We start from the raw sequence: 26,806 nt of genomic DNA, 5'->3' as shown, positions 1-26,806 counted from the left end.
GGTGGCTTCTTACGAAGCGATTCCATTCGGCAGATTCCACGCAAGAATTTTCCAAAGGGATCTGTTGGACAAATGGTCAGGGTCGCATCTTCAGATGCACCTACGGATAACCCTGTCTCCAAGGACAAGGGTGTCTCTTCTGTGGTGGTTGCAGAGTCCTCATCTATTGGAGGGCCGCAGATTCGGCATACAGGATTGGATCCTGGTGACCACGGACGCCAGCCTGAGAGGCTGGGGAGCAGTCACACAAGGAAGAAACTTCCAGGGAGTATGGACGAGCCTGGAAACGTCTCTTCACATAAACATTCTGGAACTAAGAGCAATATACAATGCTCTAAACCAGGCAGAACCTCTGCTTCAGGGAAAACCGGTATTGATCCAGTCGGACAACATCACGGCAGTCGCCCATGTGAACAGACAGGGCGGCACAAGAAGCAGGAGGGCAATGGCAGAAGCTGCAAGGATTCTTCGCTGGGCAGAGAATCATGTGATAGCACTGTCAGCAGTGTTCATCCCGGGAGTGGACAACTGGGAAGCAGACTTCCTCAGCAGACACGATCTTCACCCGGGAGAGTGGGGACTTCATCCAGAAGTCTTCCACTTGCTGGTAACCCGTTGGGAAAGACCAATGGTGGACATGATGGCGTCTCGCCTCAACAAAAAACTGGACAGGTATTGCGCCAGGTCAAGAGATCCGCAGGCAATAGCTGTGGACGCGCTGGTAACGCCTTGGGTGTACCAGTCGGTGTATGTGTTTCCTCCTCTGCCTCTCATACCAAAAGTATTGAGAATTATACGGCAAAGAGGCGTAAGAACGATACTAGTGGTTCCGGATTGGCCAAGGAGGACTTGATACCCGGAACTTCAAGAGATGATCACGGAAGATCCGTGGCCTCTACCTCTAAGGAGGGACTTGCTTCAGCAGGGTCCCTGTCTGTTTCAAGACTTACCGCGGCTGCGTTTGACGGCATGGCGGTTGAACGCCGGATCCTAAAGGAAAGAGGCATGCCGGAAGAAGTCATTCCTACTTTGATTAAAGCAAGGAAGGAAGTAACCGTGCAACATTATCACCGAATTTGGCGAAAATATGTTGCGTGGTGCGAAGATCGGAGTGCTCCGACGGAGGAATTTCAACTGGGTCGATTCCTGCATTTCCTGCAATCAGGATTGTCAATGGGTCTCAAATTGGGATCTATTAAGGTTCAAATTTCGGCCCTGTCGATTTTCTTTCAAAAAGAATTGGCTTCAGTCCCTGAAGTCCAGACCTTTGTTAAGGGAGTGCTGCATATACAGCCTCCTGTGGTGCCTCCAGTGGCACCGTGGGATCTAAATGTGGTTTTGGACTTCCTAAAATCTCATTGGTTTGAACCACTAAAAAAGGTGGATTTGAAATATCTCACATGGAAAGTGACCATGCTTCTAGCCCTGGCTTCTGCCAGGAGAGTGTCAGAATTGGCAGCTTTATCTTACAAAAGCCCATATCTGATTTTCCATTCGGACAGGGCAGAACTGCGGACTCGTCCGCATTTTCTCCCTAAGGTGGTGTCAGCATTTCATCTGAACCAGCCTATTGTAGTGCCTGCGGCTACAAGTGACTTGGAGGACTCCAAGTTACTGGACGTTGTCAGAGCATTAAAAATATATATTGCAAGGACAGCTGGAGTCAGAAAATCTGACTCGTTGTTTATATTGTATGCACCCAACAAGATGGGTGCTCCTGCGTCTAAGCAGACGATTGCTCGTTGGATCTGTAGCACAATCCAACTTGCACATTCTGTGGCAGGCTTGCCACAGCCTAAATCTGTAAAGGCCCACTCCACAAGGAAGGTGGGCTCATCTTGGGCGGCTGCCCGAGGGGTCTCGGCATTACAACTTTGCCGAGCAGCTACGTGGTCAGGGGAGAACACGTTTGTAAAATTTTACAAATTTGATACTCTGGCTAAGGAGGACCTGGAGTTCTCTCATTCGGTGCTGCAGAGTCATCCGCACTCTCCCGCCCGTTTGGGAGCTTTGGTATAATCCCCATGGTCCTTTCAGGAACCCCAGCATCCACTAGGACGATAGAGAAAATAAGATTTTACTTACCGATAAATCTATTTCTCGGAGTCCGTAGTGGATGCTGGGCGCCCATCCCAAGTGCGGATTATCTGCATAAATTGTACATAGTTATTGTTAACTAATTCGGGTTATTGTTGAAGGAAGCCATCTTTCAGAGGCTCCGCTGTTATCATACTGTTAACTGGGTTTAGATCACAAGTTGTACGGTGTGATTGGTGTGGCTGGTATGAGTCTTACCCGGGATTCAAAATCCTCCCTTATTGTGTACGCTCGTCCGGGCACAGTACCTAACTGGAGTCTGGAGGAGGGTCATAGGGGGAGGAGCCAGTGCACACCACCTGATCGGAAAAGCTTTACTTTTTGTGCCCTGTCTCCTGCGGAGCCGCTATTCCCCATGGTCCTTTCAGGAACCCCAGCATCCACTACGGACTCCGAGAAATAGATTTATCGGTAAGTAAAATCTTATTTTTTCACATATGAAGCTAAATTTCTGTTTTAAACAGCACTTCACAGAAAGCTTTGTGATTAAGATTTGTGATTGGCTGGATGGACAGCAGAATTTGAGTTTCCTTTAGGATCCCACAATGACACTACTTGTTGCATAATAATAAAATGATGCATACACAGGCCTTGCTGCGCCAGTGCACTGCCATTTAATGAAATGTCACGATGCTACAGCCACCACAGGAACAAAAATATTCCCATGGCCTTGACACTGACACGATACTGTTGTCACCTTTCTAGGCACGGGCTATTTAACTTGGTATCAGTCGCCCCCCTCCCAATACTAGACAAGCTACTTATGACTCCTTCCAAACACAAACTAGCTGAAAAAACACACATGTGGACCACCTGTGAAGCTGCAGAAAAATGTGGAGGATTAACACTGTCTGCAGCATAAGCCTGCAGACTCTCAAAGGAAGCCTTAGTCGTGGCAAACTATCCTTTTTGCTTCACTATGTAGCACCAACATATTCTGTTGTGCTTCACAATTGTTGTATTATGCTGTTTGAACCTCCTTAATAAAAAGGAACATAAGGTTCTAAAACAGTGTAAAAAGTAGAACTTATTTTAAGTGTGATCTTTTTATTCCTTTCTAATTTACACATGGTTGCTTCATTACACTATTCAAAAAGAATTATGTCCAATATCACATTTTGGTGACAGAAAATACAAGTACAATGATAGACCCTAATGTCTCAAATAACGTCCATTCTAATATAGTGCTCTACTTAAAGATTAAGTGACAAAATCTACCACTCAGTATACATCACATACATCTGTCTATTTACATAGTGTTTTATCTTCAGTAGAACTTAATTATTTTGCATTTTCTGCATTGATTTAATTTTAATAAAGTCATTTTTATTTTTTTGCTTGTTTTTTAGATCACATCAGTCTGCCCACAGTGCCACGCATGCCAGCTTCTGTTAAAGCAGTCTCCTCCTCCAGCATTTCCTCTGCTTTCTCCCACTCAAAGGGCCCAGTTTCTGCAATCCATACCCCATCAGAGAACAAGGAGCCTATCAGTCTGTGCTACCTCAACCTACAGGACAAGGAGGGGAGAGATGTCAACCAGAATCATGTCACGAAGGAGACCAGACCAAGAACAAAGTCTGATCCCACACCCAAGGGGTCATCCAATCAACATGGAATGGAGGGGCCAAAGGATCCGCCCGAGGTCTGCAGGTCCCGTTCCTTCACTATGGATACCCAGGTGAAACTGGAAAGAACAAATTTCTTTTGTGACTCCTGCAAGGCCAAAATGAAGAGCCAATTGGAAGGAGGCGGTGCGGATGTGAAGTGCATTAACTCATGTGGGTCCTCCACCTGTAGGGACAATATGGTGGATCTCATATCCTTGCCGCCTCCTGAACATGTGAAAGGGAAAAAGGAAGAAGATGAGTATGAAGGAGAGATTGGGACAAATGAAAGAGAGGTAGGGGAAACTACAACCCTTTTGCCTTCTGCAGCACCCCCTCCACCAGGTTTTGGTGACAACAGTTCCGATGAGGAAGAACCAAAGCGGATTGACCTAAAGGGCAGAGAACAGGGGAAAGTCCGTATGGTGTCAATATGTGGTTATGAGGAGTTACCAGTGACCTTAATTGACAGTGTTCAGACACGTACAGTCAAAGACCATGCAAGGGATCTGGATGATGCTCTGGTTTCCACTCTACAAGCTTTGGAAGCTCTTGCTGCTTCTGAAGAATACCCCAGCCCAACATCCCAGCCCACAACAGGTAACAAAAAGCACCCTATAATCTGTAACTGCTTTTTTTATGTAGAGTGCCAACAAAACTACATTGTAATATTTTGTGGAAAGATTGAATGTGAATTTCTGTAATTCAGTGACCAACAAATATTTACTAGGCTGCAAGACTAATTTGCCTGTAGAGTCAAACAAACTTTTTATCTTACTGGAAAAGAGGCTATCAACCTTACATGCCTCATAAATATAAGTTGCAAGAATAAGGAGCTTCCTGAGAAGTCCCTACCCCCACTCAGTTAAGATTACCAGTATGACATTTATGGTTGTAGATGGGGAATTGTTTCCAGAATTATAACCACCATGAAACAAAAAATGACAAAAAGATACTCTGATATTACACAAACTCCCACTGATATTACCTTTTTCAATATAGTGTTTATCAGTGCTCCCCACAGTAGGTGGATTCCTGTTTTATCAGGTGTGTGTACAAGGTACTTTAGCTACCCCATGGTGCCAAGTACATTGATAATAATTATCAATGAAAACTTATAATGCTTCTCCCTTGGTTAAAGTGTTGTCACCAGAAATAAACAATCAAATTTTCTCCTGCATTAGTTAAAATCACAGGTTCTCACTCATTAATTACTTAGCAGTTACACCAATAATTAGCATGTTTCCTATATAAACCACTGCAACCAGGACTGTCATAACAGTAGTAAAGGCACCTGGGCAAAGCAATGCACTAAGGTCCTTACCCATCCTCCAGCAGTAGGGGTGGGGGGTGCTATCAGCAGCAGATTTGATGTCCCGTGGGTGGTAGGGGGTGTTCTATCTTCCGCTCAGCATGTTGGACCTGGAACAGTATTTTCTGCTAATTACTCCTTTACTGCACAGATGGTGGTAAATGGGGTGGGAGGGAGAACACTAAACTGTAGAAGGGGGAATTGGGCTGAATGAAGAGGCCCCAGTATATAACTTCCAGGGTGGTAGGGGTTGTTTGATATGCAGGTGAGTGGTGAATATTAGAGTGGGGTTAAATTCATTATTTTCCAGTGGAAGGGAAGCTTACTTGACTGTAGATATCTCCAGTTTCTGGAAATAGATTTCTTAGCTTTCAGTAGGATAAAAAAATAGAGAGCCATACCTTTCAGGAGGTGTTGGGGTCTTGGAAATCAGAGGTCAGGAGCCAGAGCAATCCACAGATGAAAATATCAAACTGCATACCAAGCATGTGGAGCTGGAGCAGGGACCAGCTGCTGCAAGGCTGATATCACTGATTCTTGGCATAGTAGAGACAAATTGTGACTGTCCACTGAAAGGAGAGAGTCCCAGCTTTTGGACTATAGCCTCAGAAAAACTCTAAGTCAGACAGAACCCAATATATCTGGCTGGGAATAGCAATTAACTGGCTCGGATGGAGACCACTGCTTTGAAGTAGGATATCTATGGTTCCCCAGGGCCTATTTTCAAAAATCTAGTACCCCTGGAAAACAGTGGCGTGCGGTGAGGTCAGTAGCTGGTGAGGCACTGCAGCCATAATGTTTGCCGAGTCCCGCCGATGACCCATACAGCTGCCGTTCTGATGCCCGCTGCCACCCCTGTGCTGATGCCCGCTACCACCCCGAATCCATTGCCAGTTACTGCCGCCTTCACTGATGCGGCAGCTTGTGCAGGTGAGGGATCTGAAACCGCTGTCTCCCCACCGTTTTCACAGCTCTGTGACTGTCCATTGCTGCAGTAATCCTCCTGCCATAGAGCCCTTCTCATCCCACTAGGCAGACCCAGCAACAGCAGTCTGTAGCTGCCTTATAAGGTCCCCAGAGCCAGATTTTCCACTAGGCACTTGCTGGGGGCGGAATGCTAATACCCCCCCCCCCCCCCAATTAGTCTAGCTGATGTCCCACTGGCCACTGGCTGCTTCTGGCAGCGCAGCCCTGGTTAGGAACACAGCAGCCCTGGTTAACTGATAAATTAGTGATAATGTCCGCCCCCAGCTGTGAGCGTGGCCCCCGCTGCGGGCGCTCGCTGCTCTGATCTCTCCTCCTCTGCTGTTAATGTCCCCCTGAGGCTGAGAGCCTTGTTGCTGTCAATTCACCACTGTGGCAAATCGAATTGACAATGACATCAGGGTGGAGGAGGAGAGAGCAGCGAGTGCCCGCCCCGCGCCAACAGCACTGCTCACAGCCTCAGCCTCGGGGGTGGGGGAGGAGGGACATTAACAGCAGAGCTCCTGCAGAGGAGGAGAGAGCAGCGAGCACCCAAGCCGGCGGCGACGCTCACAACCTCAGGGGGACATTAATTTACAGCAGCAAAGTCAGTGTGGCCTGCATGTTACGATTAATAATCCAATAATTAATATGTTAAAATAGGTGTGTGTGTGTGGGGGGGGGGGGGGCGCGGCAATAATATCGGCCTGACCCTTAAATTCGCCCCTGAAAGTCCCCTGTCAGCCGGGCAGACACAACATGGGTCACTGTGGCTGCAGACATGTCCCGCCAGCCCCTCACCTCACAGACAGCGTTTCTCACGCTGGCAGGCTCAGGGGCAATATATAAATATCTATCTTATCTACAGTATATACGCATATTATATATATCAGATGCAAATGGCAGCACTCAGTGGTCTATATTAGTAAAGAATCACATGACCTCAAGTCCTTCTTAGCTCAAATTTTCGGTGTTTCCACCTTTATCAAGAATTCTCGTGAGTCGTGTAATTCTTTACTAATATAGACCATTGAGTGCCGCCATTTGCATCTGGTATAATATGGGCATCTGTTTCCCAGGAGGGCACCATGGCAAGTTTTGATATATAATTGGTGTGCTGGCCTTTTTCTTGTACTATATACTGTATACAAAAAAAAATACATACAAGAAAAATAATATATATATATATATACTGTCTGCGCTGGCAGTGGGGACACCAGGGGGAAGGAGAACACACAGGCTCCGGCAGCGTGGAACAAGGAGACACCTGCGGGAACACAGGTCTGTGCGCGCCATCTGTGGGGACACATGGGGGGGGGGACACACATGGGACTTTGTATGCTGGCTGTGATAGCAGTGGGGACACCAATATTCACTCACCGCGGCAGGGTATGTCGGCCAGCGCTGCGGCACCCTCCTAAATGTGGTGCCGGCACCTTAGCCTCATACCAGGTCCAGGGTTAAAGATAGGGCCGGCCCTCCCACTGCCCAATCCTTTCTTCTTCAGTGACAGGGGCGTGCTTTCATATGAGCTGAAAGCACGCCCCTGTCATAGCGGCACTGCTAGTAAGTGCCACTTATAGGTCTTTTATCAATGGGCTTTTACTGCCCGAGCTTGCCCCCCCCCCCCCCCCCCCCCCCCCCCCCCCCGCTTTCGGACCTCTCTCAGTGATGGCAGGAGGCACCAAGATCGGTGCCTCCTAAACACATTTACAAACAGCATTTATAGGGTAAAATGATTAAAAAAATACACAGCCTAAAGCAGATACTTATGACACAGAATCTGTGGCATAAGTATCTTCTTTGTATTATTTTAATCACTAATGGCAGGGGCACTGCCTCCCCTTACTGCACGTCCCTGCTGGAAAAAGGGAATACTCAGATATCTACCTAGTGTCCTTATAATCCTTGGGCAACTGCTCATTGAGCCCAAATCAAAAGATGGCCCTGACTACAACCAGTCTGCCACATTATCCAGATAAAATATGTATGGAAAAAACCATGTTGTGGCTGTGGATATTTTTCTATAAAATCATCCATGACACATTGGGTATGTGTCCTTATATTTATTTACTTTCTTATAAATATTGATGCAGAGGACAAGACAAAAAAAAATAGTCGCACTTACAAACTCCAGGTAGTCAACTGTGTGGAATGAATATAGGGGCTGAATCAGAGGTGGACACTGCAGCGATTTTTCTTTTCTTTGTCTTTTTTTTGCAATGTACTGCTATTTAAAGATCTGCACATGTGCAGAAGCCACACTGCACATATGCAGATATGTCATAGCATGACAGATCCACTTTCTTGGCTGGCCAAAGCCGGTGGCTGGGTCCCCGGACACAGCATCAGTAGCCCTGGTACCATGATTTCACTAGACATACTGAGTAACCTAAGGGTTACTTAGATGTCCAATGTTCATTTAGCTGCATCTTTGGATGTATCAGCAAGATCAGGACACATCAGGCCAAGATTTATAATATCCAAGATGAAATGGTGTGCTTTTCGTCAGCCAGTGACCTGCTCAATTCCCTACATGAACCCTTTTGCACCATTTCTTCATTTGATCCACACAAATGAAGACAAAGTATCAACACTCTTGTCATCCTAATACTCTACTACTTCTACTCTTGATCCTATATCCTCACAAATAAATAAAGCTCTATCTCCTGTGCTCATCGCAACCTTAACTAAAATCTGTAATCTCTCTCTCTACTGGTATCTGTTCAAGCAATCAGTGATTACTCCCATTCTGAAAAAAAAATTCTGACCCAGACTTCTCTCAAACATCTATCTCTCTTTCCATATATCCGCTCCAATGCTCCTCCAAGCTACTTGAGAGACTTGCCTCACATACTTTAACTCAAACAATTTATTGGACCCACTTCAGTCTGGCTTTCATTCCCAACACTCCACAGAGAAAGCACTGAATAAAGTAGTGAATGATCTGGTCACTGAGAAATCTAACGACCATTACTCACTTCTTATTATTCTATATCTCTCTGTTGCTTTGGACACTGTTGACCATTCTCTTCTCATACAAATACTACAATCCCTAGGTCTTCAGAACACAGCCCTTTCTTGGTTCTCTGGTTCTCATCCTACCTAGCTGATCACTTTTGCAGTGTCTGCTTCCTTGAATCTACCTCCTCTTTGCTACCTCTATCAGTTGGAGTACCACAAGGCTCAGTCTTAGGTCCTCTGCTTTTCTCAATCTATACCACATCCCTTGGCAAACTAATCAGATATTTTGGAATTCAGTATCATCTGTATGCAGATTATACTCAAATCTACCTACCCTTCCCAGATTTGTCACCATCAGTATTGGTCTGTGTCACTTAAGGCCTTTCTGCCACTTCATCTTGGATGTCATCACGCCACCTTAAATTTAATATTTCCAAAACCTAATTAATTATATTTCCACCGATCAATAGTAGTTACCAGCCTGATAAATTATCTCTATCACTTTTGTGAACTCGACAATCAGTCCTATCCTACAAGCTCAATGCCTAAGTATCATTCTTGACTCTGAACTGTCCTTTGTTCCATACATTCAATCTGTTTCAAAATCATGGAGTAAATTATATAACAAGTATATAAGACTCTGGCGCACCCAAGAGCTGTTTCTCCTAGCAGCTGTAGTGGGAGATAGTCAGTCTCCCCAAATAAGTGGTAAACAGAACAATGGAATAACAATTACAGATAATAACAATAAAAACACTTTAATAAGCGAATGTTAATAAAATCAATTTCATAGGCATATAAAATATAATGATATACAGTCAGTTGATCACACACAGGTATTTTGAGTTCTGGATTTGCTCCACCAATTAGTGCACTCCCTGATAGAGGGTCTCCAAAGTAAATGTTATTTATTACACATGGCCATGGCCAAAGGATCCACATATATAGTTAGCTCGCGCGGTGATGGCAGTCAGTGGTATAAGGATCCTGGTTCACAGTGGATACTGTTGCCGGTTTAGCTGTCCATAAAGAAATTCCTCAATGATTATGGGTTGTGCTAGGTGAAACGGTCCAGTGCCTGGTGTGTAGGAGTCTGACGTGTTTCACTGCACCAGGCAGCTTTCTCAAAGGTCCCCACAAGCTAACTACATACTTGGATCCTTTTACTTGGAACACAGACTAGTAAAAGTGCCCTATCAGCTGGAATATATATCTCTATTTCATTATCAATAACATGGCCATGTGAAAGAATCAACATTTACTTTGCAGACCCTCTATCAAGGAGTGCACTAATTGGTGGAGCAAATCCAGAAGTCAAAATTTGTGTGTGTGATCAACTGACTGTATATCATTATATTTTATATGCTTTTGAAATTGATTTTATTAACACTTGCTTATTAAAGTGTTTTTATTATTATCTGTATTTGTTATAGCGCTGTTCTTCCATTGTTCTGTCTCAATATAATGTTACAAAAACATACCCAACATACAACCAAACTTACACAAGACACTGCAAAAACTGTAATCCATGCTCTTATTATCTCCTGCATTGATTATTGCAATATTATCCTTATTGATCTTAAGAACAGACTCTCACCACTACAATACATTCTGAATGCAGCTGTGGGGCTAATCTTCCTCCCTGATCCACTCTGTCAGTCCCTCCACTGGTTACCTGTATTCAACTGTATTCAATATAAAATACTTTTACTCACACACAAGGCTATTAACCAAACACCAATGTTTATCTCTTCTTTTATCTCAAAATATCTCCCAACCAGACCTCTTCACTCTTCACAATATCTATGTCTCTCAATCACACTCATTATTTGCTCTCATTCATGATTTCAGGGCCTTCTATGGGCTAGACCCAGTCTGTGGAATGCCATTCCATGCACAACAAGACTTGCCTCTAGTCTCCAAACCTTCAAATGTTCCCAGAAAACTAACCTCTTTCGGCAAGCTTATCAAATTCTGAATCCGCCCACATAACCTTCATAAACTTTCCTATCCAATTACATCTCTACTGTACAGTCTACATGTATCCCACATATTTTGTCTCTCTTCACTTTCAAATCCTCCCGACCCCTGGCCCAGTCCACCAAGAACCTTTGGAATCTGGTGAACCATTATGCTATCATAACACCTATCAATGCCTATTTCCCCATAGTTTGTAAGTTTGTGAGCATGACTGTCTATTACCCAGTTTTGTTCTACCACTGTTACAGAAACTGTTGTTAATAATAATAATAATAATAATCAGCAGCAGATCCCAGAAGCCTTTTTTTACGTACAGTATAGTAAGATGCATCCTGCAACTTTAGTACAACCGCTGAGTACAAAATCAAAACAGCTGTGCTACAGTTTCCACCTCTGAAACAGACCCAGAGTCCCAAGTTGCCTTTTAAACTAACCACTTTTCCATCTAAAAAGTAATTGTCATTAATTCTATCTAATTTGGATTATAAAATGGTTAAATTAATAAGTTGGTTGTAGGATAGGAAACAGGAGACAGCTGTAGTAAATGGAGTGCATTCCATGGAGGGAAATGTTGCTCTTTAATATTGGTGACATTGCAAACAGTATTGAAGGGAAAATATGTATAGGTCATTGGTACGGCCTCATCTGGAATACTGTCTCCAATTCTGGAGACCATGGGCATATGTAATAAAGTCCGAGTTTTCCGGAGGTGTGGGATGGATGCTGGCTGATCTGATTTTTTATTTAAAGCAGCAGTTATTTACAAGGCAAAACCATGACACATGGAGAGGAATGCATAATGTCATTTTTGTAGGAATTGGACTCCTAGAATTCCAATGAGCCTAACCAAGTACAGGTTGAGTATCCCTTATCCAAAATGTTTGGGACAGAAGTATTTTGGATATCAGATTTTTCCGTATTTTGTAATAATTGCATACCATAATTAGATATCATGGCGGTGGGACCCAAGTCTAAGCACAGAGTGCATTTATGTTTCATATACACCTTATACACACAGCCTGAAGGTAATTTTAGCCAATATTTTTAATAACTTTGTGCATTAAACAAAGTGTGTGTACATTCACACAATTCATTTATGTTTCATATACACCTTATACACACAGCCTGAAGGTCATTTAATACAATATTTTTAATAACTTTGTGTATTAAACAAAGTTTGTGTACATTGAGCCATCAGAAAACAAATGTTTCACTATCTCACTCAGAAAATTGTCAGCACTGGAAAGATGCAGATCTTGCATGGACATGTAACAATCAATCCCAATACCAAGTGATTGAACCAATCACAATACCAATCTTTGAGAGTGGGAGGGGATAAAGATTTGCAGTGGAGTGGGATCACTGACATGGCTGAATTGCTGTGGTGATTAATTTTAGACTGTTAATAGAGTAGATGCGATTCGGTACTGTGGACTTGGAGGGAAGACTCAATTCCGGGTCATCTAAAATGACACAGTCCACAATGTATCTGGAAATATGTAGTACTGTCCTCCAAAAGGTATTTATGACTGGACACTCCCACCGTATATGTATAAGGGTACCTGGAAATCTGTTGCATCAGATTTTAGGGACTGAGGAATACATTTTGTGCGGAAACATAGGATGCCTATATCACCATGTCAGGATCTTATAGTGAGTCTCCATAATTAGGACACATGGCAAACTAGAGAAGATATTTAGGCATTTCAGTGGAGGTCTCTGCTTCAGAAATGTGTAAAATATGGAAGGCAGTGAAACTGTATGTCAGTGAGGAGTTTGCATAGGGATACGTATCTCAGTTGGCCAAACCTGAAGATCCCTACATTTGCCCATGTGTAGGCTTGGGTGGAAGTCTGGGTTGTGGAGAAAATATGTAAGATGGCAAATTCAGATTAAATTGATCTAAATGACCACCAACAAAGAAGAGTAGGGCTAATGATGGGATAGGAGAGTTTGGGAAGGTGTGCTTGCTGAAAAGCTGGCTCAGAAAGTGTAGGCAAACTTTGGTCTTCTATGGAGACCCATTGTTTGGTGTATTTTGCTCTGATCCATTCCATTACCCTATTTAGAATGACAGCATGGTAATAGCTAAAAATATGTTGTAGCTTGTTTCTGCCTGTATAATATGTCCAATTTTAGGAAGAGTGCTTTTTTTTCATATTAGAGATCGAAGTGTGTGAAACTATGAGGAAGGAACCTGAATAGGCAAGGTTTGTAGGGTATAGTAAAGAAGAAATTGGATTGCCTACTAATGGTGCTGGTTGAGTGGACCTGTATTTGTGCTTGCATGTATGTGTGTGTGTATATGTATATATATATATGTGTGTGTGTATATATATATATATATATATATATATATATATACACACACACACAGGTGTGATACAAATTGCAGGTGATTGGGATGACGGCGTCCTGACAATTAATATGCCGACAGGGGATGGGGTAATTATTTTATCCTTCCCCTATTTTATCCTTCCCCCCCTAACCTGCTTGGCGTGATGATTAGGGCTAAGACTCGGAGGGTGGTGGCTAGGATTAACCACCCCCCCTCTAGTGTCTAACCCTAACCCCCCTGGGCCCTAACCCTAACAGTCACCCCGATACTTACCTTTGGGATTTTGGCGGTCAGTGTTCCAGCGCCGGGATTCCGTTGCATGAATGGAGGTGATGCAGAGATTAAATATGAGACTTGGACATTGTGAGAGATTAGGGGAGCAGGGAGTATTTTCATAGCCATTAGAAAGTGCAGGAGACAAGTGCAATGAGGAATTAGATCTCACAAGGGTGGGGAGAGGGGTTGAATGGGGAGATTAAAAACTAGACAGAAATATATAAGTATGGTAGAAAAGAGAGAAAAGTAATAGTAAAATGAACCAACATAAAGTAGTCAAAGATTGCATCCAGAATACTGAAGGAGTAAAATAACTCCTTTACTCCAAATATCAGAGTGCAGTTGGGGAACACCGGGGGTCGAAACAACTTTGACCCAATGGACCTCATGTTGAGTACAGGTTCAAAGAAAATAGCATATAAAGTTCCCAAGTGAGACATTGAGCAATAAAAAAATATAACTTTCAGACTAATAGTCACTATAACATCTAAGCTGAATTTAGTATCCAGAATGCTTAGAGGAAGAACAATTAGAGACATCTAGAGGAACATTCTAGCTAAGTATATAAAAAATGTTTCAACAGGTCAGCATTCAAATGGCAACGGAGACTGTCACAACAATAAACAAAGGTGTGAAGAGGAGTTCCATATTCCGATAGACAGAATAGTGGGAGATACTGCATGGGTATCAGGTATCAGGGAGCGCTTGCAAAGATAGCTCTTCTACAGCAAACATCCCCATTCAGAGTTTACAAATCGGCTCAGCTAGAGAAGTTCTCAATTGCCACCAGATTAAGAAATGTCAGAAGGTAGTCTAGCATCCCGTTTGGAGTTGAGGCCTGTCTGTCAAGATCCTGCATCCATCATGGAGGTTGGGAGAGGGAGATGGAAAGAGGTGTCTTTTTAGTTGAGCAGGGGGATCTGTCACAAGGTCAATGCCGAACAGAAGGCATCATAATCCGCTGGATTGTATGTGTATAAGTGTACTTTGGTGTGAGGGAAAACAACAAATTGGGCTCTTAACTGGATGTGAGCAAGCATAGTGAAACACTAGGGGTACCCTAATGCCCTGTTACAATAACTGAATATAGAAAAGTTGTGCTTCAAATGGGCACTGTCCAGTGTGAACCATGATAGTGATGTATATGCAATTATAAGAAGCAGGGAAGTAAACTGGATATGACTTCCTCTAAACCATATTTAAAATGTGCATAAATATATACAGTTTGCAATGTAATATATATATATATAAAACACACAAGTTTATTCTAAAACTAGATAAAATATTTAGGAATTTGCAGCATAGTCTTTGTACACAGATAGTCTTTTTCTTCAGTATTTTTCTTCAATAACACTGACTGGAGCAAAGTTTCATGATTTCCTCAGCCGACCATTTCTATGATAGAGGTGTATCCCGGAAGACCCGGATTAAAATTGTGGGTTTAAAAATAGTATAAAAATAGTGTATTACACTATTGTGTCTTTTCTTTCCTTTATTTTATGTATATGTTGTTCGGAGTGCTACATAAGACAACGGACAAATCATTGGACATTATTGATAAGTATCCATGGAACATTAGTTTAGCACAAAACTGTTACTATCTGTGTACAAAGTCTATGTTGAAGAGTTGAGTGACTCTTTTTTGTGGCAGTGTGCAGCTTTCCTGAAATTTGTGCCTAAGGGCTATTTTATATTTTGTTTACCAGGAATTTGCAACACTTTGAAAGTAAATTACATATAATTAAAATGCAGAGCCACAGGGATATGCTCTTAAAAATGGTACAGGTTGAGTATCCCATATCCAAATATTCCAAAATACGGAATATTCCGAAATACAGAATTTTTTGAGTAAGAGTGAGATAGTGAAACCTTTGTTTTCTGATGGCTCAATGTACGCAAACTTTGTTTAAAAATATTGTATTAAATGACCTTCAGGCTTTGTGTATAAGGTATATATGAAACAAAAATGAATTGTGTGAATGTACACACACTTTTATTTAATTCACAAAGTTATTCAAAATATTGGTTAAAATTACCTTCAGGCTGTGTGTATAAGGTGGATATGAAACCTAAATGTATTATGTGCTTAGACTTGGGTCCCATCACCATGATATCTCATTATGGTATGCAATTATTCCAAAATACGGATAAATCCGATATCCAAAATACTTCTGGTCCCAAGCATTTTGGATAAGGGAGACTCAACCTGTGTAAAGAATAAAATACAGATAAAAATCAAATGTGTAATAATTCAATGGGTAATAGTGTAACCATCCCCACTGGTTAGATCAATTGACAATTTGGTGTTACAAGCCGCTAGCGGTGCTTCTGCATTACTACACTCCAGCAGCTAGATTCCTGCATGTACTGTATCCCTGTGTTCAGCCTCAGCTGCTGCATAAATAGTTCTTTATCTTTGTGTGTCTAGCTGTCCAGCTGTACGTCCTTTACTTTAATCATTACCTCTCTGGATTCCTGGGTCTGATTGGAGCAGACAGATATAAATTCCCTTCCTGGTCACTCCCAATCTGCTGGTGATAGTTCCTGCTACAAGTGAGAACCTGTCAGCGCTGTGAACTCCTGAAATTTGGATACACTGTCTTGTTCATTTCCTTGTTGAAACTAGTTCTCCTAGAATTCAGGTTTTGTGTGGAACTCCCACACAGATTTTTGCCTTTCGCACTTATTTCTTTATTGTTACCACCTTGTACATTGTTGCATTTATATACATTCAGTGTTTATTATTATATCACCCTGTGCATTGTTACACTCACGTGCATTCTTTTAATTATCTCCATTTGCGGATTTAGTAGTGTTATTAAGGTTGTGTCCAGTGAATGTCTCACTGTACTGCATTTACTCTTGCCCAGCCTTGTCCTTACATAAGACCTGGGGGCATCTGAGTATGGGGTGGACCTAATTCACCCTGAGAAGGCGGCTGCTAAAGGTGAAGCCTAGCATTGCAGGAGGCTAAAAGACTGCTGGGCAAAGGGAATTGCGTGAGCATCACCAAGTACCACCTGGTAACCCTCATAACTGAGTAGTCCACATAACAGTATCACCAGCCAATACAAACCGTAGCTTTGTGGACATTGGCCCTCATTCCGAGTTGATCGCTCGCAAGGCGATTTTAGCAGAGTTACACACGCTAAGCCGCCGCCTACTGGGAGTGAATCTTAGCTTCTTAAAATTGCGAACGATGTAATCGCAATATTGCGATTACAAACTACTTAGCAGTTTCAGAGTAGCTTCAGACTTACTCGGCATCTGTGATCAGTTCAGTGCTTGTCGTTCCTGGTTTGACGTCACAAACACACCCAGCGTTCGCTCAGACACTCCCCCGTTTCTCCGGCCACTCCTGCGTTTTTTCCGGAAACGGTAGTGTTTTTATCCACACGCCCATAAAACGCCGTGTTTCCACCCAGTAACACCCATTTCCTGTCAATCACACTACGATCGCCGGAGCGAAGAAAAAGCCGTGAGTAAAAATACTATCTTCATTGTTAAATTACTTGGCGCAGTCGCAGTGCGAATATTGCGCATGCGTACTAAGCGGAATTTCACTGCGATGCGATGAAAATTACCGAGCGAACGACTCGGAATGAGGGCCATTGTTCTTTGCTAGGTTCAATTTTGTAATTACCTTTAGGCCAGGCTCCAAAAATATCAAAGCTGAAGATTTATCCCTAGAGATTTTTGTCTGGTCATGAAGTTTCTAAGTTTCTAGAGCCTATTCTTTCCCCAGGATGCATTCTTGCCGGTCTCACCATGAATCTTTCCTCACAAGTCCAGTCAGCACGGATGCAGGCCCCATCTGAGACCCATTCAGGACTCTTGTTCATTCCAGATAAACTCAGGTCTGTCGTGTTATCTGAGTTCCATTTCAACAATACCTCAGGACATCCAGGGGTTACTAAGACTTTAAACCTTCTCTCTCGATCTGTATGGTGACCATCTATCAAAGCTGACATTCAGGAGTTTGTTAGGGCATGTCATGTCTGTGCCAAAAACAAGTCTCCTTGAGTTCTTCCTTCTGGACAGTTGCTTCCTTTGTCTGTACCCTCCAAGCCATTGACCCATTTATATATGGATTTTATTGTGGATCTACTGAAATCTTCCAAATGTTCTATCATCTGGATTGTAGTTATTGCCTAGTGCTAAGGATCTTGCTCCTTTGTTCATTTAACACATCTTTCATATTCATGGATTACCGCAAGACATCGTCCCGGATAGAGGCTCTCAATTTGTGGCCCTGATCTGGAGGTATTTTTGTGCAAAATTGGGGATCAATATCAGTCTTTCGTCAGGGTATCATCCACAATCCAATGGGTAGACAGAGCGGGTTAATCAATCTTTGGAGCGGTATCTGTGGTGTTACATCTCTAAATGTCAGGATGATTTGGTTGACCACCTACCCTTTGCAGAATTTGCGTATAATAATTCTGAAAATTCTTCAACTTCCATGTCTCCTTTCTTCTATGTATGCGATTTTCATCCTAAATTTCATACTTTCTCTCCATCACAACAGACTAGTTCTTCTTTTCCTCCCATGTCTCGCCTAAGGAGGATTTGGAGGGAAGTGCATCAAGCCTTGGAGGATGCTGCAGCCCGGTCTAAGAGATTTGCTGACAGATTTTGGAAACCTTGATCTTTCAAAGTAGGAGACATGGGGGGTAATTCAGACCTGATCGCTAGGCTGCGTTTTCATACAGCAGGTGATCAGGTCCAAACTGAGCATGCACCGTGATGCACAGGCGTATCGCACGGGTACAAAGCAGATCGCCGCTCAGGTATGGGTTTGTGTGAAGAATCCATTTGCATGGGCGATCGCAAGAAGATTGACAGAAAGAAGGCGTTTGTGAGTAGCAACTGACCGTTTTCTGGTAGTTTGGAAAAACGCAGGCTTGTCCAAGCGTTTGCAGGGAGGGTTCCCGACAACAGTTCCGGTACCGGACAGGCTGAAGTGTTCACAGCGGCTGAAAAAGTCCTGGGCTACTCAGAGACTGCACAAAATCTGTTGGTTTTTTTTTTATTCAACAATTTTTATTAGACTTTTTATAGAAATACAAGAACAGGGAAGACCTTCATGATACAGACATACCAAAAACCGGAGAGAAACCGGTATAGTTACAATAATAATAATAATGTGAAACCACAGATACATAGTCGGTAATTGTAGGCTTGAGTAAGAGGTAAAGGATAAACAATCTTAACCTACATGAGGTCTAGGAAATGATGAAGACATTACCAACGTGCGTCTCAGCATAAGAAATCACCATATACCTAAGGCTAAGCTTACAATTCTACCTGAGGATTCCCAGGACATCAGTATACCCGAGAGGTCAGTAAAGAAGACAGACAGGAGGGGAGCTGGGGTGGGGGAGAAACAAATGGGGAAAACAATACAAGTATAATCATATCATGAATGAGTAGCGGCCAAAGAAGTCCTAAGTAAAAATATTAAAGAAGTAATTCAGGCATGGTTAGCCATTCTAACCAAAGAGAAGGTTCAGTACCCATATGGCATCAGTCTAAACATACAGCATGGGGTATTAAAATTAATATAATTGCATTTCCTAAGAAAACAGCAGGAGGTCCCAAAGGAACAGTACATGGGCCTAGGTTGTCAAGAGGCCCTATCGATTTGTCTATATAGATACCACGTTGTGGTCTCAAAAAGTTTATAGATGAACGACTGTACATCCGGGTCTAGAGTATCAATATACTTCTCCCACTTCTTGGCAAACCGCCTGACCCCCAATTCAATATCAGGAAGAGTAGCACGCCTCTCAAAATAGATAATCCGGAGGGTCATGTGTTTCACAGCCATCAAAGAAGGGGTAGACGGTTTGATCCAATTATTAATAATTTGTTTCTTGGCAATTGTCAGGATAACAGAGAGTACCGGAACAATATCTCTATCTTCAGGCCCAAGAGACCACTCCCTAAAATCAAGTAGCAAACAAGCCTTCGGGCATTTTATTAACCATAAGTTAAATACTGTGTTGAGATAAGCGACCACCTTGTACCAAAACTTAGATATTTTCCGGCAAGACCACATATTGTGGTACAAGGTGGCACTCTGTGCAGTACATTTGATGCAACAGCCAGTGTCGTCTGGGACCATGTGTGCCCTCTGATTAGGCGCTATATATGTCCTTTGGAGCGTCTTCAAGTGGACCTCTTGCAAAGAGGTAGAGTATAAGAACCTAAAAGTGGGTAAAATGTTATCTAACAATTCAGCGCACGATCCCATATTGGGGATATCTCTGGACCATGAAGACAACGCGGAATCCCAGAGCCGGTCTCTATATGAGACCCTAAAGGTGTTTCTGAAGTAACTAAGATGGTAAGGACAATCTTTAGTAAACACCATTAAGGTGCGCAGCGGGTCTGTGGTAGCCTCAGAAATCATTGGGTGAGACTGGGATTGAGCGAAGTGTCTAGCCTGCAAGTACATAAAAAATTCCCGGTAGGAAATACCAAATTTTATCTGGATATCAGAGAAAGAAAGCACTGTGTTGCCTCCTGGGTCGTATATGTCTCTAATAGCTGCGATCCCCTTTTCTCTCCAACTCAAAAAATGTGCGTTATCAAGGCCAGGAAGGAAACATGGGTTATACCAAAACGTAGTATGAAGAGAGGTGTCAGGTTTTCTCTGGGCTTTAGTGTGAGTGGTCTGCCATGCTCGATATGTATGCCAAAATAAAATATTATGTTTTATCTCAGATGGGAGACGGGAGTTTGGAGTGTGTAAGAGTGCAGCAGGGGAGAAAGGATGGAACACGGCCAGTTCAAGTGGCAAGTTCGTAAATACTGATCTGCCCCAAAGCCAGTCTGTGATATACCGGTACATCGCTGCTCTACTAAATAGAACAGGATCCGGGATTCCCATACCTTCCTCTTCACGTTATAGCTGCAACCTGTTTAAGAAAAAGGACATCTTTCTCAACAAGGGCAATAGGGAGCATAAGAAGAAAATAAGCAATCTTGGGGAAAACAACAGATTTAATAACTTCTGCGCAACCCATGAGAGACAAGGGCAGAGACGCCCAGTCTGTAAGGATTTTAGACACCTTGGACAAAATAGGACCAAAATGAACCGCATATAGTTCCGGGAGGGAAGTAGGGATCTGAACCTCTAAATATCTAAGACTATCTCGAGCCACTGGAAATCGGGACAGGACCGGGTGTAATGGAAAGAGGGAAGAGTCTCCTGAAAGGAGGAGAAGCTCGGATTTAGATATATTAATTTTGTATTCCGCAAAGGAACCAAATTGTTCAATCAGGGAGACAATCGCAGAGATGGACGTATCTGGATGAGAAATAAATAGAAGCATGTCGTCAGCATACAGTGATAATTTTACCATGGTGTCCATTATTTTTAAGCCTGTAAATCTGGGAGAATTTCTCAGGGAAACAGCTAGGGGTTCTAAAGCTAGGGCAAATAATAAAGGTGACAAGGGGCAGCCCTGACGTGTGCCACTCTGGATAAGAAAAGGGGATGAGAGGATACCATTCCCCAAAACTTGAGTGGAGGGAGATTCATATAATCGGGAAATAAGAGCGACAAAGTCCTCAGGTGCACCAAAGCGGTGGAGCGTTTCATACAGATGGTCCCAGGTGACCAGGTCGAACGCCTCCTTTTCGGCATCAAGTGACAATAATACATTAGTGTCAGTGGGTTTGGAGAGCTGAAAGGCCTGCATAACAGTCAAGACCTTTTGGATATTGCTCACTGATTGCCGACCCCAGACAATTCCAGTCTGGTCTGTATGAACTATATCAGGGACTATGAATTTGAGTCTATTCGAGAGGATTTTAGTGAACAATTTATAATCCGTGTTTAGAAGGGAGATTGGACGATAAGAACTGGGAGACTCAGGATTCCGGCCAGGCTTCGGGATAACCTTTATGACTGCGGAATTAAAATATTGGGGCAAGGAAGCACCCTGCATAAAAGAATTAAATAAGACAGAAAGAGGTTCGCACAGCCTAGTAGATAGAATTTTATAGTAGTCATTGGCGAAACTGTCAGGGCCCGGAGTCTTCACAGTCTTCATTCCAGCTATTGCTAAAGAAACTTCCTCAGTGGTGATAGGTGCAAGAAGAGAGGTACAGTGCGACTCTGACATTTGAGGCAGATCAGTAGAAGACCAAAAGCTAGACTTGTGGGTCTGGTTAATAACAGGATGTGCATAAAGAGTGGTAAAAAAAGACTGTAGCACCTCAGCAATCTCGGCCGAGGTCCGTACTCTGTCCCCACCTTGGGTGAGCAGAGAGTGAATGACCACTTTAGGGTGTCTGCCTTTTAACAAACGGGATAACAGTTTGCCAGACTTATTGCCATATCTGTAAATGCCACAGTCTCTTGAAAATGAATATTTAGCTTCCATTTGAGAAAGGAGGGTATCAAACAGTGTTTTTTGTGTAAGGTACCATTCCCTAGTAGAAGGGGAGGGGGAGGATTTAAATTCCTGAAAGGAGTGAGTAAGAGCTGCCTGGGCTTCCAAATATGGTGAGTTTAAATCTAAATCCCTTTTTTTACTATAGGACATAATGTGCCCCCGAATAACTGATTTTGACGCCTGCCAGAAAAGAGCAGGATCATTGCTTAGAGTTTCTCCATTATGCGTATGATAATCCAGCCACACTGCATCTAATGAGGAGCGGAATTTCAGAGAGCCACTTAAATGAGAGGGGAAGTGCCAGGAGCGAAAAGGGGATTTTTCTGAGAGGAGCATCAATTTCATCCAGCATAAAGCATGGTCCGAAATACAGATATCCTCAATTTTAGAGTCAGCCACTTTTGAGAAAAAGGAGTCAGATAACAGCAGATACTCAATCCTCGAGAACGTGTGGTGCGCAGCTGAGAGGCATGTTAATTCCCTTTCTAATGGGTAGCATGCGCGCCACACATCCACTGAGGACAACTGCGAGCAAATATAGGGGATACCAATACGTGGTAACGAGGGGTGAGCGCGAGGGGGGGGGATTTATCCAAGGTTGGAGAAGAATATAAATGAAAATCTCCACCCAGGAATATAGGAATTTCAGAGTAGCTTAGTAGCTTAGTGACCATGTTCGTATAAAATTGCTTAGAGTACTGATTGGGAGCATAAATATTACAAAGTAGGAACCTGGATGCATACAATGTGACATCTGCCAGTACATACCGACCCTGAGTGTCATCTAAAATCGCATGGACAGAGATAGGGACCGTGTGCCGTGCTAAAATAATCACTCCCCTAGCCTTAGAAGAGAAGGAGGAAGAGGCTACCACAGACCAACCCATAGTATTCAGTTTTACCACCTCATTTGGCATAAGGTGAGATTCCTGAATGAAAACAACATGCATCCCCACCTTCTGAAGATAGAGCAAAATCTTTCTGCGTTTAGCTGGGGAGTTGATCCCTCCCACATTCCACGTACCGACACTCAAACTAGCCGTGCATCAAATGGACTGGGAAAACCTGAAAACCTGCGCAGTAACCATAATATCTACAGCCGCCGAAAAACGGATACAGAACATACCGGTGTGGACACATAAGGAGAAGAAGGGGAGGAGGAGAAGAAAAGAGGGACAGAAACATAGAAAACACACAAAATACAACATTAACATTGTGAAAGAAAGTCCTGCTAAGGACAATCATAACTTCAGAAAACGAGAACAACCGGTTCAAGCAAGCACAGAGGTCGTCATAGACCCCCAATGAGCCAGCCAGAATTATGAAAACCTGAGGAAAAAATGAGGGAGGGGGCGCCCTTACCCACCCTCGGCAACATAATATATGAAAATATACATAGGAAAAATAACAAGAAAATATCAGAGCACACAGAGCATGTTACAGAAAAAGAAGAACGCAGCCTGTCACATAAGAAGGGGGAGATATCTCCGCTAAGCATATATAAGCATTCTACAAAGATTACATAGCCACAAAAAGACAACAGATGAATAAGAAAAATCTAAAACATAAAACAAGGCAAAAAGGTTCAGCCCACTGTATAAGACCAAAGTCTCTTTTGGGGGAAAAAACACCTGCAGCAGATTCTACAGCAATAATTAAATTGGAAGAAATAAGCGGAAACAGAGAAGTCCAGGAGCAATATTACAAAATCTGTTTGTACAGCTCTGCTACACATGCGTTCACACACTTGCACAGCAAATATAGATAGTCGCCTGTAGGTGGCGACTATCTGATCGCAGCAGTGCAAAAATCACTTGCTAGCGATCAGGTCTGAATTAGCCCCATGGTGTGGTTATCTGCCCAGAACTTCAAGCTTTGCTGGACATGTCAGAAATTGGATCCCCATTACATCGGGCCATTTCAAATCATCCAGAAGTCAATCCTATTGCTTTACGTCTTCAATTACCCAGAACTTTGAGAATCAATAATACCTTCCATTGTTCTTTGTTCAAACAGGCATATGTTTCTAGGAAATTTAAAGTTGGGGGTTTCCGGAGACCTTCTCCAGTCATGATTCGGGGACATCAAGAGTTTGTTGTGGAGAAAATCCTGGACTCCAAGTTTGTGTGGAGCCAAGTATATTATTTGGTTTATTGGAAGGGCTACGGTCCTAAGGAGAGAGCTTGGGTGTCTGGAAGGTTCCTCCATGCTCCGGAACTAAAGAAAGGATTCTTCAAGAAATATCCCCAGAAACCTGGATCTAGGGGTGTCGTAACCCCTCGTGAAGGGGAGAGGGTACTGTTACAAGCTGCTAGCAGCGCATCTGCATTACTACACTCCAGCAGCTAGATTCCTGCATGTATCCCTGTGTTCAGCCTCAGCTGCTGCATAATTAGTACTTTGCCTTTGTGTGTCTAGCTGTCCAGCTGCACATCCTTTACTTTAATTATTACTTCTCTGGATTTCTGGGTCTGATTGGAGCAGACACATATAAATTCCCTTCCTGGTCACTCCTAATCTGCTGGTGATAGTTCTTGCTACAAGTGAGAACCTGTCAGCCCTGTGAACTCCTGAAATTCGGATACACTGTCTTGTTAATTTTCCTTGTCGGGACCAGCTCTCCTAGAATTCAAGTTTTGTGTGGAATCCCCACACAGATTCTTGCCTTTCACACTTATTTCTTTATTGTTACCACCTTGTATATTGTTGCATTTATATACATTCAGTGTTTATTATTATATCACCCTGTGCATTGTTGCACTCACGTGCATTCTGTTAATTATCTCCATTTGCGTATTTAATAGCGTTATTAAGGTTGTGTCCAGTGAACATCTCACTGTACTGAATTTATTCTTGCCCAGCCTCCAATAGTCGCCTTGTCCTTAAATAAGACCTGGGGGAATCTGAGTACGGGGTGGACCTAATTCACCCTGGAAAGGTGGCTGCTAAAGTTGACGCCTAGCATTGCAGGAGGCTAAAAGACTGCTGGGCAAGGGTAATTGCGTGAGCATCACCAAGTACCACCTGGTAACTATCATAACTGTGTAGTCCACGTAACATTTGGATGGAAAACAATACAATATGCAACTATAGCTTGCAAAGGTAAGCAAATTTGTTTAACCATTCACAGTTAGCTCATATGAATGGCAATGCATTGTATGAACAAATATTTGCAAAAATAAAGGTCACGTTAAGGACTAGAGTGTAAATTTTTTGGGTCATACCTAATTGGAGGTGTAGGAGCCGCAGGTGGTTGTAGCAGAGTATCTCTGGATATACCTTGCTTTGGCTCCTGCTTGTACAGATGTAAGTACAGGAGTTCACAGATAAGTCCAAATCATATGGATCAGATTTCCAATGCGTTTTGAGACACAATGTCTCTTCCTCAAGGCATAGAGGATCCCAGTGTCAGTATCCCTCTCTTTAAGGGCAGAAACTGAATTGAATGATTGGTACCTTCAGTCCAGCACTGACCGGAACCAGAAGTGACCGGAAATGCCAACTAGAATGGGAAGTGTAAATCAGAAGTGACCAGAATTGCCAACCGGAACTGTAAGCTCCAACCAGAAGTGCCAGCTGGAAACGAAAGTAACATTACCTATGCCGAATACCAGAAATCAGGGTTATGTGACTATTCCAGTTAGCTCAATGCTAATAAAATGTTTTGGTACAATGAATTTGGTCTGTGTGTCCTTTATTTACTAAAAGGGGCTTTCAGCACATTCAAATTACTATCACTTCTGGTCTGGGAATGATGGAACTGGAAGTGACGCTGTTGGGCTTTGCTGATAGCCAGGCTGCGGAGGATGGAGCTGGTAGAGGTGGATCCTGTTCTTTCTTTCTGGTTTAGACTTACAGTATATTTCCTACAGCAAAGTGAATTTGTACAGTTACAATAATTATGAATCTAAGACTTCCACTTCCGCCCACCTCATGGACGGCTGCTGAGCTACGGAGCTCCGCTGCACCGCCCGCCCGTCAGCCCGTTTCAAGGCTTCACAGCCTCTTTCTGTGAGCCCCTGCTGCCTGCTTCTCTCAGGCTCCTTCCCCACTGCATGCAATGCTATTTCCCGGCTATGCCCAGTGGTAAGGTGCACGCCCTGAAGGACAAGTAGAAGCGCCGCACACAGACCAAGATGGTGCTGCACGCCGTCTCTCGTCCCCGTCATCTAGACGCTGCACCTCTCTCCAGGGATGATGACTCTTGCGGGGCAGACCTGGATGATCACTTTGGCGGGGACTCACGCCCTGAATCCCACACAGCTCCTGACAAGGTACATCTCCCTGCAGAAACACAGGTTACACAGGCAGAGATGGTCAGTGCTATTAAGGCTGCTATTAGCCCCATGTTTAAGGAGCAAATGGCAGACATTAATAAGCAGCTTGCACAGCTCACACAGAGAGTTTTGGGAGTGGAGCAGAGGCTGGGGGAAATATTTGCAGACATAGCCAATCTTAAGAAATCTACCTCCCAGAATACTAAAGAAATCCTCCACATTCACAACAAAATACAAGTTTTGGAAAATAGATCCATAAGAGGGAACTTACGGATCATAGGCTTGCCAGAGTCAGTGAAAGGCCAAGCCCTATTTGATTTCATAAAGACTTCCCTACCTGAATTATTACATGTACAGGATAGCTGTACTGATATTGTAATAGAAAGGGCTCACAGATTAGACCCAGTGAGACCACAAGAGGGTGCTAGACCTCATGCAGTGATTTTTAAACCACTCAATTTCTTATATAAGGAGCTATTATGGTCAGTGTCCCGCAAGCTTAAACAGCTATCCTGGGAGGGCCACAAGATCTTATTATTCCAAAACTATTCAGCAGAATTATCCAAGGCCAGGAGAGATTTTGCACT

At 43.1% G+C, this 26,806-nt stretch overlaps 1 protein-coding gene across 7 annotated transcripts in view; it reads left to right on the top strand.

The window, feature by feature from the left end:
- The window catches only part of FRMPD3 (FERM and PDZ domain containing 3), a 1,010,703-nt gene that overhangs the window by 966,305 nt on the left and 17,592 nt on the right, over positions 1-26,806 (top strand). For all 7 annotated transcript variants that reach the window (XM_063936980.1, XM_063936981.1, XM_063936979.1 and 4 more), the window contains one exon: positions 3,447-4,301. In XM_063936980.1, coding sequence (XP_063793050.1) covers positions 3,447-4,301 — 855 coding nt within the window. The remainder of the gene's footprint in view (positions 1-3,446; positions 4,302-26,806) is intronic.

This window comes from Pseudophryne corroboree, chromosome 8, assembly GCF_028390025.1.
Source record: "Pseudophryne corroboree isolate aPseCor3 chromosome 8, aPseCor3.hap2, whole genome shotgun sequence".
Lineage (NCBI taxonomy): Eukaryota > Metazoa > Chordata > Amphibia > Anura > Myobatrachidae > Pseudophryne > Pseudophryne corroboree.
This window is presented reverse-complemented; position numbering and strand designations above follow the sequence as displayed.